The following is a 15,077-nucleotide window of genomic DNA, read 5'->3' on the forward strand; positions in this document are numbered from 1 at the left end:
AGGGATGTTTATTCCTCATTGTCCCACCGGCCCAGTCCAACCCTGGACTTGTGGTGAGAGAGTGAGGAGGCCTAGGAGTACAGTCAGCAAGTAATGTGCCTAATGTTAGTGCAAGTGACACACATATAATCAGGCCTGGATTTGTGGAAAGGCCACAAAGGCCTGGGGCTAAAATTATAGGCATGGCATGTCACGCAGCCACTTTGCCATGGGTTCGGAAGCACTGGGTACATGTGGGGGATTTGCCAGCTCTTTAAATCAGCCGCAAGCCAATTCCTGTGCTCCACAACCAATGTGTAAAGGTTTGCGCATGAGTGCACAATCATATGAAGGGGAAAGTGAGAAAGGGGGGAATTTGGGCAACAATTGGTTCCGGCCTAGGAGTGCCCTATGTAAAAATCCAGCCCTGAACATAATCCAGTATCTGAACTGTAAAACTGAGCACTGGCTGCCAACAAATGGTAGAATGGTAACCCAAGTCACTGGATTTCTACATAACAGGTCACTATGTGGATAGAATTGGCATTATGTGTCTATCGACAAGACAACTGTACCGACATTGTATAGAGCTCTGTGATTAAGGTACAAACTCAGTAACTGAAGTGAATACAACAATTATAACAACTATGTCCTCATATTCCAAGAACAGGCCTCTGCCCTTGCCTATAAATAATCACAATCAATGAAAAAAACTGCTGCTGGATGTAATTCAACAATTGGGGGTTCCCATGTTTATTAGATGCTTCACCACCTCGGGAGCACCCCATTCTCCAGCCACAAACTGTTTCATCAACATACACAGTACCTTCCAATACTCGACTTCAGTGCAATCAGTGTTTCTTCTAATGTGTGAGGCATAGGCTGGGTTTCTCCACAGGATTTTAAGTAATCAGGATCCAACAGCTCCGTATCATCCAGGATATGAGGTGGTGAAGTGCCATCCCCATATATCATTACCTGAAACAGATAAGTGTGCCACATCAATGCAGTGCTCATTGCTTCTGTATCAAGGACATTCATGAGGGGTTGTCTAGGTTGGTGTAACTGTAACCATTATCACCATCTGGCTATTACAATGCTGCTAAAGGCCACTCACCTGGTCACTGAAAGTGATGAGGACAACCCTTTTCTTTGGATGTTGATTATAAAGATAATCAAGAGACTGTAAGAGACCAGTTTTCAAGGCCTGTGAAAATAACATAAAATCAGCACTTTTGTCCGCTATATCCTTTTGGAGAAAATAATGCACAATGCTCAGTTTTATGTATTCCAAGTACAGCAATAGCTCAGCCAAAGTCTCAGGCTTGATCTTCAATCTAAATAACAATGTTGTGCCCAAGGCTGCTTATTTATTTTTTTGATGAATAGAGAGTTGGTTGGTGCAGACAAACTCATACCACAAGGCCAGGTATTTGTTTGTGATTTCTAAAGGATACACCCGTAGGAACAATTTCATGAACTTTCTGTGCAACGTTAAGTACATTAATGTTTACTTTTTTATAGGCAGTGAAAGTAAACTGACAGAAACATGCATAACTGGTATCTTTCAGTGACTCTATACACTCATGTATAGAAGTTACATAGCCAGTTGTAACTAACAATTTCATTTAGAATTCAAATTTGAGTTTGATCCCAGTTTTATTTAAATGACTGTTTTGCAATCAGAGCTTTCTAAATGTACTTTTAATTGGTGTTTTTGTTTTTTGCTCCTTTATCCCACCCTTGCTTTGCCCTTGTGGTTCAACATATATCTATAAATCAGTGGTTTTCAAGATTTTTCAGTTGAAGCCCAACTTGAAGGTTAACATTTTAGCCAGGTCCCCCTTTAAGGTCCAACCCTAAGTTCATAAAATGTATAAAAATATAGGAAAATGCTGATGTATCAATCATCAAGTCACATCCAAGACAGCAGTACATATTCACCCCAAAATCTCACTTCTAATTGCCCTTCAGGCTAGGATTCCTGTTGTATCTAGGAGAGCAAATAGCCATTCTCCCCAAATCTCACATTAACTGGCCTTCAGCCTGAGCCTGCACAATTTGGAAACCACTTCTATAAATCATCTTGACCAGGTGTTATCTTCCACCATTGATGTATTACAGAAAATGGTGCAGAGAGGTGGAGCATTTATTGAAACTTTAAACAATTTGAATAACACGCTTCTTTTCATATATACTGCAAACCTCCCAACATTTAGGAAACAGAAAGAGGGACACAATTGTTGTGGCCACACCCCCTAATTACCATGTTCATTTTACAAAATTTGGCAGGTTATGAAAGTTTGAACACATTTCTGTGGTTTTTATATGTTATTACAGTTTTGCAAATGAAGGTGAATTGCCCTTTAAGGGTTAGTTCACACGAGGAGATTCGAGGAGATTCAGGGAGATTTTGTCGCCTGGCGACTAATCGCCTCTTCTTCTGGGCGACAATCTCCTGAACTGCCTCTGCGTGTCTTCCCATCCTCTATAATGAAAAGTCTCCTGTGCTAAAACACATGTGGCACTGCGTTTTCAGAAGTCGCCCGAAGTTGCCTGACAAGGAAACTTCGGACGACTTCAAAGTCAAAGACTTCGGAAAATATAGTGCTGCGTGTGCTTTAGCGCAGCCGACTTTTCATTATAGCGAATGGGAAGACACGCAGAGGCAGTTCGGCGAGATTGTCGCCCAGAAGAAGAGGCGATTAGTCGTCAGGCGACAAAATCTCCCCGAATCTCCTCGTGTGAACTAACCCCAGGGCCGGAACTAGGGGTAGGCAGAGTAGGTACATGCCTAGGGTGCAAAGCTGAGGGGGCGCCAGGCACGTACTTGCTCTGTCATCTACCCCATGTCCGGTCCTGTGTCTCCCTGGCTGGCGCTGTTAATTTCCGTTTAAATGTGGTTGCGCGCATGCAGGTAGATTCGCCCATGCGCGCTGGCGCGTAGGTGCGTAGTTTTGCGCTGGTGCGTAGTTTTGCACATGCGCGATCGAGCCCACACTAAGCTGGCGCCGTGGCCGGCCAGGTTGCCTAGGGCGTCTGGCCGGGTTGGCCCAGCTCTGACTAACCCTGAACTGTGAGTCTGACTTCTTATCATATCAAACTGTCACAAAAGAATGTCAAGTATGTATTCTGGGCTGTCTGCCAATACGCAATTTAGTTATCTTTTACTGACTGTTAAGTGCAGCAGATCAAAGAGAAACCCGGGATTTATCAGTACATATCCGTGACTGCGGGTTGGCTGTCAAAAGCGGGTCTGTCCCACTCAAAACGGGACAGTTGGGAGGTATGATACTGTACTCTATACCAGTGATCCCAAAACAGTGGCTCGCGAGCAAAATGTTGCTCACCAACCCCTTGGCTGTTGTTCCCAGTGGCCTCAACAGTGTTGGACTGGGACACCAGGGCCCACCAAAAAATCTTAGACTAGGGGCCCACTAAGTACTATTTTCTTCTTCTTCTCCTCGCTCAATTTCTATTCTCCTAGTCTCTTTTCTTTACATACTATAATCTATTATTCCATCTATTTAGCCTCTTTGTTCTCATAGAAATAGGGAATGGCCATGAAATAGGCCAAATATTTAGCAGCATGAGGGCCCACTGACACCTGGGCCCACCGGGAGCTTTCCTGTATCCCGGTGGGCTAGTCCGACACTGGGCCTTAAAGCAGGTGCTTATTTTTGAATTCCAGGCTTGGAGATAGGTTTTGGTTGCATAAAACCAGATGTACTGCCAAACATAGCCTCTACCAAATAGCCAATCACAGTCCTCATTTGGCATCCCCAGGGGCTTTATCATGTTTGTGTTGCTCCCCAACTCTTCTTACAATTGCCAAACTTTCAGTGAGAAGGAGGAGAACACTGAAATGCAGATTAACTGCTTGTGGTTAATATTTATTCAAACTGCTGTAGACAACTGCTGTACAGCAGTTTGAATAAATATTAACCACAAGCATTTAATCTGCATTTGAGTGCTCTTCTCCGTCTCATTGAAAGTTTGGCAATTTTGGATGTTTCAATTCTTGTAAGAGGATTGAAGCATTCATCTATAAAGTGTTAATTGGCTAAATGCAGACTCCCTTACCTTCTACAGATTCTTCTTACAATTGAATGTGGTTCCTGGAAAAAAAGGTTGGGGACCCCTGCTCTATATATTTCCTATATGGCTCAATGCCCAAGTAAATAGAAATCCCATTTTGTCCATTTAATCTGAGCACAATCATAATTTCTGAGCAAAAAGTAAGCAAACTTATATTCAATCAACAGAGCATTCCCGAGGAGGAAAGAGGAAATTTCAAGATTGTACTGTGTCTATTTAGAAAAGGCACAATAAATATAATACTTGAGAGATTGGAATTTACTGTTTGGCAGCAGACCCAACAATACGATTATAAACTCATGAAATAGCATTTAACAATTATTAAAGGTGTTTCATAATTCCTGTTTTACAGCATTTTTGAAGCTAGGCTGTCTGACCAGATTTGAAAATGAATCATTGCCAAGAGTTTTGGGAATAAGATGTACAAGAAGGTACATAGACAATTAGTTTCACTTCCTTGTACCCTTCCTAGGTCATTAACACAGCTCTGTGTTGAGCTTCTTTTAAAGAGTGATATATTTATATTCACAATTTTGAAACTCATAGAGCCCAAACAGTTGGGTACTAATGATGGACAGGAAGGTTAACCTAAAATGAAGAAATAGGGGACTGGGTCTCTTGGGTACCTAGAAAAACATCTGCAAATGCTTAAGTCATACAAAGAAAATAGATATTGAACAGTCTTAGGGCTTGGAGGACAGAAATGTATCTAGAGTATGGACCTCTAACTGGACAACATTGAGCTAAAATTAGGTGGATCCTTACCAAGCTACTTATGGCAAACAGCTTAAGGTGCAGAATTCCCTTGCTAGGTAGCTATTGTTACCCTGAACTATTTAATTTAATTTAACTATTTTATGTATTGCTTACTAACTTGCAGCCCATCAGCTGTAAACTTCAGTATGATCTAGCAGTTATTTGTAGGATAGAAACAACACCTTTAGCATATATATATATATATATATATATATATATATATATATATATATATATATATATATATATATATATATATATATATAGAGAGAGAGAGAGAGAGAGAGAGAAGTGAAGAAGCTCGCACTCACAGGACTTATCAAAATCAAAAATGGTGTTTATTTCAGTATAAGTAACTAACGTTTCGGCTTGCACTCAAGCCTTTGAGAAAATACATATAGACAAATACAAGATTCCTCTGCACTCAACCCATTATCAATATATTTAAGACAGAGACATTTTGTGCATACTGCTACTGAAAAATGCCTTACCCTTTAAACAAAACAGGGATTGTTTGTCCATATATTGCAATATATTTAAGCTGGCCAACTACGTCAAAGTCATCCCATATCTGGCCAGTCCTATGCTCAATTTTCATTTGATTCATTAAGAATTCTATGGTTTCATTATACATTTTATAAAAGGGACGAATACGTTTTACCTTCAACTTACTAGCTGCTTTCAAAGTAAAACTCCCAAACTTGGCTGCCCTTTTATTAGACACCAGTGGGATCACCTGACTATAGTTGGAGGGGGTGGGAGCTACAACATGGAGCTGGTCACTGCTCTTGTAGAACTATAACAAACAAGGGAAAGTTGTGCTCACCACTAGTTTTTAAAATCATTAGGTGGGGGTGCAATGAGGGTGTGACCACAAAATACATATAGACAAATACAAGATTCCTCTGCACTCAACCCATTATCAATATATTTAAGACAGAGACATTTTGTGCATACTGCTACTGAAAAATGCCTTACCCTTTAAACAAAACAGGGATTGTTTGTCCATATATTGCAATATATTTAAGCTGGCCAACTACGTCAAAGTCATCCCATGTCTCTGTCTTAAATATATTGATAATGGGTTGAGTGCAGAGGAATCTAGTATTTGTATATATATATATATATATATATATATATATATATATATATATATATATATATATATATATATATATATATATATATATATATATATATATATATATAGTCCATCAAATAGAAACCGCACTCACAGGTCTTAAGTATTATTTGTTATCACATTGCGGCTGACGTTTCGGCCTAGTCCTAGGACTTTCTCAAAGTGCAAAATGCTTAATAAACATCCCATATATACAGGAAATGGTGGGAAAACAGCTGATGTAACAATGACATATTCCCCTCGTCACCACTGGGCGACTCCATGGAAACATAGCATAATAAACACATAGAGAGCTAAGATATAATACGTATCACATCACAACAATTAATCAGATCCTACCATCAACACTTATTACAAAACATCCAGATAAAAACAGGATAAAAACAAAATACAATGTAACTTTGTTATTGTAATATTAATCATGTAGCAAATTCTCCCATTCTTATAACGGTAACAAAATTGTCGCAGTTACTAAAGTATCGTTCATTGAGTTAGGTTTGAAAGTGACTCAGAAAACTATACAGCCAGCTATCCACAACTAATGTTATAAGTATGCTTGCACTATATCCTTAGGCCTTACTTTCCCTTTAAAACATATTTGTTTAGTTATACGTATCAGTCCCACCTTGCTCAATGAAACCATTAGTTTAGTAAATTGTAATTTACAACATTTAGACATCTTGCGTGCACCAGACTCAAATCGCTCATCTTTGTTTTAAACATACCACCCCGTATTTGTCAATTAAAGTCTACATTCAACCCATCAGTTTCGGGAGACACCTTGCACGCCCGTAGCTGATCTTCTTCCATCTCAATCACTGACTGAACCGTATCACCTCCACTGTGTTAACTCCCGTGTGCTCACCCAATAAATCACCCTTATCCACTCACCATCAATCATTTTAAAACAGGGTCACCGGAGTGTTTTACTGTGCCTGTATAGTACATACTATGCTAGGGATAAAGGTAATCTATATATATAAATATATATATATGTGGGCCCCAGAGAATCCAACTTATCCCTATGAGCCTTACCTCCATTCTTGTTATGTAGTTCAAGTTCAGGTCATTTTCTATCTGCAACGACATAAGCGCAATGTAAGTTTGATGTCACTGTACCAAACATAAGAAGAACAAGAGCAATGGGATTCATGTAAAGATATGGAACTCTACTAGGGGGTATGTGAAAGGCTCTGACATCAGAATTACTACAGCTGTATTGAACTGAGATATATCAAATATAAGACTAACAAGACTCACCTCTGATGTCACACTCATACTCCCAGATATGTCAACGCAAAATATTAATAAAGAGTCGTCATCAGGTGCCTGTCCAGGTAGTGGATCATAGAGGCAGATTTCATCTTCTGTAAAGTTCTCAATGTGTGTACCGACTTGCATAGTATTTTCACATCCACAAAAAACACAACACCAGGTCTGGAGAAAAAATGAAGTGTCAGTATACTGTATCTGCTGGGCAAAGGGACAAGTGTGAGTGGGACCAGCGCAATTAATATGAAACTTTGTGTTGCACAACAAACATCAGGCAGGATTGTGACAAAATGATCCTTGCAGGTATACTATATTCTTGCCGTACAATGATCCTAGAGAGCTAAAAGTCCTGTCACTTGACAGTGCAACTTGTCTGACATTGTGTTTCCTGCAATAATAATTATGTAGTTAACCTGCTTCTTCCTATTATCAGAGGTTAGGGTACCACCATGTGACTGCATTCAGCTTCCATTCACCTTGTTCTCAAGTACAGGGTTGATCTTGGATAATGCGGCAGAGCATCTGCTACACAGAGATGGCTTGACAGAGCTGGCTGTACCTATGGTTAAAAATGAGAAGGGCTTCAGAATGAGATACATCTTGTGCTTTTCCTAAGCACCCAATCCTTAGAAGGAAGAGTGACAATTAAAAGTCATTACTTGAAAAAGGTACATTTTATAATTGATGTGTATGACTATGACTGGAAGCTCCTCAAGCCAAGGGAAAGGCTTTCTGACATAGTATGTACAAGAGTGGTCCATTATCTCTCTAAAGAATGCCACTTTGTGGCATTTATTTAGACCGCACAAAAGGGAAAGTTTTGCCCATCAGTGAACCATAGGGGGAGGAAATGGTGTGACCACAAAATTCATACAAAGAGAAGGAATCTTCTGCACCCATATCATTAATACTTTTTGGGCATCCACCTGCTAATAAATGCTCAAAGTCACAGGGACAAGGGGGCCACAAAAGCAAAATGACTTAATAATTAAATATACCATAGATTCTACAGACACAAACAAATAGGAAAACTAAAAAGGTGCATATGGGAAGGTTATAGCCTTGCAGCCTTCTTTGAAATTGAGGTCCTTTATGAGAGTAAAAATTCCTTGCACCAACCAACTTGTGTCCATTAGAAACACATAAAACTCTTTGCTGGACTTCATTGATATTTTATACTACATTTTATCTCCCGTGGGACCTCCCAGTAGACAGTCGTGGTCAAGTGTAGGTTTGCTCAGTACTGGCTACACTATATAATTGAGTATACTGATTATACACTGAGTATATAAAAGTCAAGACCACAGGACCAAAAAGCCTCAAACTGGTAACATTTATTGTCCATTTAGTTAGGGAGTGACCCACTAAAAGGTTCTTAAAGGGCATAGTGAGGACAACTCCCTTGGTATTTTAACCTGTACAGAGCGATACCATGCAAATTTCACATTTTAAACCAAAATAATACCATAAATTAAATACAACAATCCAATTAGTAAAGTATACCAACATAATGATCCTCATTTCAAGTAGCAATGGTATTGTCTTACCTGAAATATCCACCAGCTTCCCAAGATTAAGGAGCAGGATGTTGCAGTTTGCCTGTAACTGTTCTTCCACTTTGTTTTCTTCCAGATTAGGTGCTACAAGACATAGTAATGACCAAACATCACTGGTTAGCTTGTAAAAAAAATGCTCCTAAGAGCACACAGCGCTACTTTGGGTACTTTTAGCAGCCCAACCACAGAATGGCAATACTCAGGCAAGTGCTTGTTGGTTGATATTATCCTGGAAAAATGTAGTGACACATTTCCAATGCTACCCTCGTGTGAGAAATGTGTTAGGATTTGTCTGGTGATTTAAATTTATGGGGATGGAGGATATATTTTAGTGCTTTTGTGTTGCGTCTTTGCGCTACTGAAAAATTCCTACCCAATGTAGGCTTGTGTGCCTCTACTCAAGTGCACAAATGCTGTAGTCCCTTTTGTTCAGTTTTAAGGAAAGAGTTAAGCTGGCCATACACACAAGATCCACTTATTTGGTGAGGTCTTTGACGAGTGGATCGTTGCCCTAATTGGCCACTTACATTCTGGGCCAAATTAGGCTGATCCGACCATTGGCCCCCAGATCACTGATTAGATCATATAGATACCTGTGCATGCCCATAGGGGACAAAATCAATGCACTAATGCGGTCATGTTGGGCACTCCTGCCTTACTGCATGGTTCAGATACCTCCCATGTCTTCTTAATTGTGTTTTCCCCATGTCCCACCCCTTAAAACAATAATAACGACCCTTATGCCTCAATTGCAGCTGAGGATTAACCCCACAATGTATAGAGCTAAACACATATGCATTTCATACTCTATAAAGTCAGGCTGTATAATCTGCAGAACAATCCTTGCATAAAGGGGGCAATGCAACTAGTTAAAATTTTACTCAAGGTCAGTAATTTATAGTTGGGTTTCTGCTTGCAGAACAAATACCTGGTGTATTTTTTAATAGCATTAGATTATATGTGAATGAAGAGACAGTTGTTGGACATCAGTATCCCCCTAAACTTTGTAATGACAGAAACAGCAAAAACCAAGACTTACAAACTGGTGAGACCAGTGAATGCCTCTTCTTTCTCTCTGGAACAGGAGGTGGAGTCTTTGACCTTTCCAGCTCTGAGGAAGTTGCAGGAAGTATATCCAGGTAAGCACTGTATACACCGCCAGTTGGTGGTTCATAGTACATAGCTGAAAATGAGTAACATAATGTAAAATAATTATCGTAAAGTATTCATTCAGCCCCAACACAACAAACCATATCCAACAGCTAACTGCTTAGAAGGTGATTATAACACAATAGAAGGTGGATTTTAATATTCTCTAGGGTGGAAATAACAGACATAAAGATCTCCATCCTTATGTCTTTTATTTCTACTCTAGAGAATGGTATGTTAGACGCAAGTTGTGGGGGATGGGCAAGATCATGATTCAGAAGAATAAATGAGAAATATGGCACTGAAAACTGCACTTACCAGGTGCCTGTAAAGATAAAAGGATTGGTGCCCCAAATGGGAGCAGGCTCTAACACCAGCTTTTTCCTTAGCTTCACCTTTACTCTAACAGAGAGCCAACTTCCACTAGATGTAAAGGCAAATCCTCTCTTATATAATAACACATTTAGGGCCTGGCATGCAGCATAAAAATGGTGATCTCTTTTCCATTTTTTTTCCATTGCATGTCCTCTAATACAAACATTCTGGGAAGCTGTAATTTTTTACTGCAAAACCTCCCTACAAAAAAAAAACACCCCACATGGGCTACATTTGGTGATGTTAAAAGACTTCCAAAGGCCGATAAAAAACTGGAGGTTATATTATCAGCAGTTAGTTGAAAAGCCAATTGAGCTGCTGGATCTCGAATACACCCCCATTAGGATCCAGAAAGAAGAGGATCCAGAAGATACTGTAGCAACTGAACATGGCACCTCTGAGCTCCGCTGCAGATGTAGGTCATTGTTGCCAGGGCCGGATTTACATAGTGGGCACCCCTGTCTGTCGTTTGTCACCCCTGTCCCTTCCCTTTTACTTGCTCAAATTTTCATCATTGGGACCAGAGCAATGGGGATTGGCGCATGGGAAATTTAAAACTATTGTATCTCCTGAGTATCCCCAGTGTTTCTGAACCAATGTGGGTGTGGTTGGGCATCATGCCGCCCTAGGCCTGGGCCTTGGTGGCCTCACCACAAATCCGGGCTTGAGTGTTGCTGGACGGGACACTTATTCTTGTTGGACAGAATGTGGGAGGAAGAAGGAGGGGAACCAGTGGAGAAGGCAAATGGGGGCTTTAAGCTGTAGGGGGGTTTAGTTCTCCTTTAACAGAGAGTGCCAAGCCGCAAACTTTTTCCAGAATTGGGCAAAAAATATTTTCGTACTATATTCGGTGCGTGTATGGTGGGAAACGTGCCAACCAATATCGGCAGAAGACTTGGATATCGGTCGTCTGGTCAATTCGGCTGGATGGAAAATTTTGATTGGGTGCCTTTGAAGTCACCCAAACATCAGCCATTGTTAGTGCTGAATTGCCAGATACAGGTAGAATTCTATTGTTTCTACCTGTATATCTGACAATTCAGCTCTACACGTGTGTATTGAAACGAACAATCTTTTTTGGAAAGATCTTTTCCAAGAAAGATCGTAATTGTTACATCTATGGCCACCTTAAGGCTGGGGTGGGGTACCTATATAGGAAAACGTCTAGGATAGGGATCCTCAACCATTTTTTACCCATCAGCCACATTCAAATGTAGAAAGAGTGGAGGAGCAACACAAGCATGCAAAAAGTTCCTGGGGGTGCCAATTATGGGCTGTGATTGAATATACAGTATATGGACTGGCAGCCTCCAAGAGACTCTGTTTGGCAGTACAGCTTGTTAACATACAACCAAAACTTGTCTCCTAGCCTGGAATTCAGAAATAAGCACCTGCTTTGAGATCACTGGGAGCAACATCCAAGGGGTTGGTGGTGAGCAGCATGTTGCTCACAAACCACTCATTGCAGACCACTGGTCTAGGGTAATGTAAGGCTAAATGCAAAATTGGATAAGGTTAGAAGTGAAGTTAGATGGTAGCTCAGTATCAGAGCCTTGAGTAGAGACTGTTTGGCAAAAGAGGAGAGTTTATATGTGACTTGATGAGAAAGTGAATAACAATTAGTAAGGACCAGATGTATTTTATTACATAGGTGAAAGTGGAGTTATCTATTGAAAATGAAGAGTGTATGTGAATAAAGATATAGTTGTTGGAGCTCAGTCAATTGCCCCCTAAACTTTGTAAAGCTACAAAAAAAAGCAGAAGCCATGACTTACAAGCTGGTAGAATCAATGAATGCCTCTTCTTTCTCTCTGGAACAGGAGGTGGAATCTTTGACCTTTCCAGCTCTAAGGAAGGGGATGGGGTCAATTGTAGAAAGTCACTAGAAGCATCTGGAGCACTGTCAAGGGGTGTTTCATAGAACACATCTAAAAATAAGTAATACGGTGTAAGAAATATACCTTAAAAAGACCTTCAGCCTTCCAGATTTACCTGTAGTTTACCTGTAGTTTGATTCTTTGCCTGGGATTCCTCTTTAGGTCTGAAGTTATCATAGGGCACAATGTCAGGTCCACCAACACCTGCAATTAAAGGCAAGTAAATTTATATCTAAAGCAGGAGCAGTGACGTGTTATCCATCCAATGAGTTATTTTTGCCTTAGACTGGGGCCACAATCACACAGCAAGACCCATTCTGAGATACTGTAGAACACCGGCAATGGATTGTCAGCGAGAAGGCCAATTAGATACCCTTGAAAGGCCTTGTTTTGAACATTTATCTGTTGTCATAGATATGCTTGGAACTATGGTTGGTGGCTGATATACCATCATTTCCCTATACTGGCAACCTGAAATAAGGTTGGTCTTTCAAGGAGAGCTTTGATGAAGAGCTTGCATCAGAACTCCTGTGATCAGGATGAGCAGAGCACCAGAGCATGGATTAGAGACCTTACAGCACTTCTGCAGTGGCGGAACTACCGGGGGAGCAGGGGGTGCAAGCGGACCAGGGCCCGCACCCCCTCAGGGCCCCCCGGCAGCCTGCTCACCAGTGAAAGCCATCGTGTACGAAGGGGGCAGGGGGGCGGGGCCTGGCTGTGCGTCACGCACCAGGGCCCACCCCCCTCTAGTTACGGCACTGCACTTCTGTGATCCATGTTCCTTTACAGCAGCCATTTAGCTGCATTTGTCTGCCCTTATTTCTACATGTTCTTCAATTCTTTAGAGATCAACTTTTCTCTCAAAGATTACTCAAGAGACTGCTCTACCTTTTAAAAAGAAATGTTTGCTTTCACTTTCATTTCCTTGTAAATACAGGGCAGGGTGCTGCCCAACCTTGAGTAAAGACTGTATGCACAGTGCAGCCACAGAAATAACAGCAGTCTGCTCAAAAATCTGCATTGGCAGTGGTGTAACCAGAAGGTAGTGGGCCCCACTATATTTTAAGACCCCCCATAAATCTTGGCAATAAGAAAAAAATTTCTTACACATATATTTTACCTGCATATCCCCCTGTACTATACAGTGGAAAGTTCAACGAGACACCCTGCAAGGGTACTTATTGCCTGGAAAGAAGAATCAGTGTGATTTCAGTCAAAACCTGGTGCACAAAAGTATCCTATTGTTTTCCAGACCATCGTGATCTGATTATTAGGCGTAAGTAAACATGATGACTGTACCTTGGTGCTGAATCATGGAAGCTTTCTTCCTACGTTCGGGAATAGGAGGGGGTGTCTTTCTGTCTGTGGGACCACATGGCTGTACATCCAGGTGAGGATTTGGTGGTGTAATAGGAGAAGGTGCCCCCTGGAAAGTGGTGGCTAAAAGGGAGAACAAGGGGCATCTTAACCCACTGAAAAATACTGTTCTGTACCTCATACATTCTGTAAAATAAGTAAATAGATAAGTTAAAAAAAAACCTCACATTTGTGTAGAGTGATTTTCTGTAATAAATCGGCTATAAGCGGGGAATGTGGCCTGGCAGAGCTTGTCCTTCTCTCAGGCTTGGGTGAGAGCTGGGGTTTCTGTGCAGGAACCTCTTTGGCTACAGAAGTCCCAGTAGAGTTGTCATAGGTAGGAGGGCATTCATTGGGAAAGAAATTGTCATATGAATTGGTAACCAAGGAGGGATTTTCTGTAACGAAAAGACATAGCTTAGGCACCACTTTTACCATTAAATAGAAACTTCCTATTTGTACTTGATGCTTATTTATGATGCATGCACAGGTGCCACGTGGCTGAACCTTCTGCAAATATTTGCAGGAAAGATCATGTACAGGTAACTTATCTGTAAGGCAGAAATGCACAGCAAGGGAGCTGAGTAATTGCCAGTTTTTAGCCTCCAGTACCCCAGGGCATCCTTCAGCATAAGGTGCAAAGCCAGGGCACAGGTACCTCAAAACCTCTGATTATGTTTGATTGCAGTTAGTCTGTTCTATAGGGTATTAGAGCTCAGGGTGAGTGCTAAGTTTTAACACCTCAACAAAACTGAAACCATCCAAAAATGAATGTGCATTCTTAAAACATAGAGCAGCTTGTTCCTGTGCAGAAAACAACATGGAAGGTTCATAAATCTACCCGTATACATGTTGCTTTGAAATTATTATTGAATGTTACAAACCACCAAAAGCTTTCAATATTACACACCCACACAGAGCCACAAGGCATTTACTGACAAAGCCCCCTATTTGCAAAACAAACAGTCCCGCAGTGTATTAGCAGTAACATAAATAGAAGCAACCAGTGACATATCTCATACATGTGAGCAGATATTCTTCCTTATCTTGCCTTTTTGTAACAAATGCACATAAGATTTATAAATCTGTTTGTTTATCATCGAATATTTCTAAGTTTGAAATCAGGGTCATAACGTACCCTCCCTGCTCTGCCAAAATCTCACAATCCCCTATGACCCCACGTAATTTACTTGCATTGCTATTAACTATACATGAACTATTTCTGTAAAACATACAATATACAGTTTATTCATTGGTAAACCGAATACGCCATGCATTCTTATGGGCTATTGGAACAAGGTCTGATTTAAGGAACAGTGTCACCGCAATAATTCCCCTGTTCAAATATTTCTGTTTCATGTGATCAGAGGGTTCCAGATATCGACATACCCCTTAGTATGTTATAGAATGTCTATTTTCCAGCTTTAAAACTGATCCAATCCAAAAAACAAATGGTCTGTAAAGCTACAAATGTATTGTTATTGCTACTTTTTATTACCCGTCTTTTCATACCCTCTC

General features: G+C 40.6%; 1 protein-coding gene across 2 annotated transcripts in view; it reads right to left on the reverse strand.

The window, feature by feature from the left end:
- The window catches only part of LOC108696757 (circularly permutated Ras protein 1), a 39,242-nt gene that overhangs the window by 11,387 nt on the left and 12,778 nt on the right, over window positions 1–15,077 (reverse strand). For both annotated transcript variants that reach the window (XM_018226376.2, XM_041569623.1), the window contains 11 exons: window positions 13,748–13,957; window positions 13,503–13,643; window positions 12,330–12,407; window positions 12,102–12,254; window positions 9,842–9,985; window positions 8,794–8,886; window positions 7,723–7,805; window positions 7,235–7,411; window positions 7,010–7,051; window positions 1,097–1,186; window positions 806–957 (listed from right to left, as the gene is read on the reverse strand). In XM_018226376.2, the coding sequence (XP_018081865.1) occupies window positions 806–957; window positions 1,097–1,186; window positions 7,010–7,051; window positions 7,235–7,411; window positions 7,723–7,805; window positions 8,794–8,886; window positions 9,842–9,985; window positions 12,102–12,254; window positions 12,330–12,407; window positions 13,503–13,643; window positions 13,748–13,957 (1,363 nt within the window). The remainder of the gene's footprint in view (window positions 1–805; window positions 958–1,096; window positions 1,187–7,009; window positions 7,052–7,234; window positions 7,412–7,722; window positions 7,806–8,793; window positions 8,887–9,841; window positions 9,986–12,101; window positions 12,255–12,329; window positions 12,408–13,502; window positions 13,644–13,747; window positions 13,958–15,077) is intronic.

The sequence above is a fragment of the Xenopus laevis genome, chromosome 7L, assembly GCF_017654675.1.
Source record: "Xenopus laevis strain J_2021 chromosome 7L, Xenopus_laevis_v10.1, whole genome shotgun sequence".
Taxonomy (NCBI): domain Eukaryota; kingdom Metazoa; phylum Chordata; class Amphibia; order Anura; family Pipidae; genus Xenopus; species Xenopus laevis.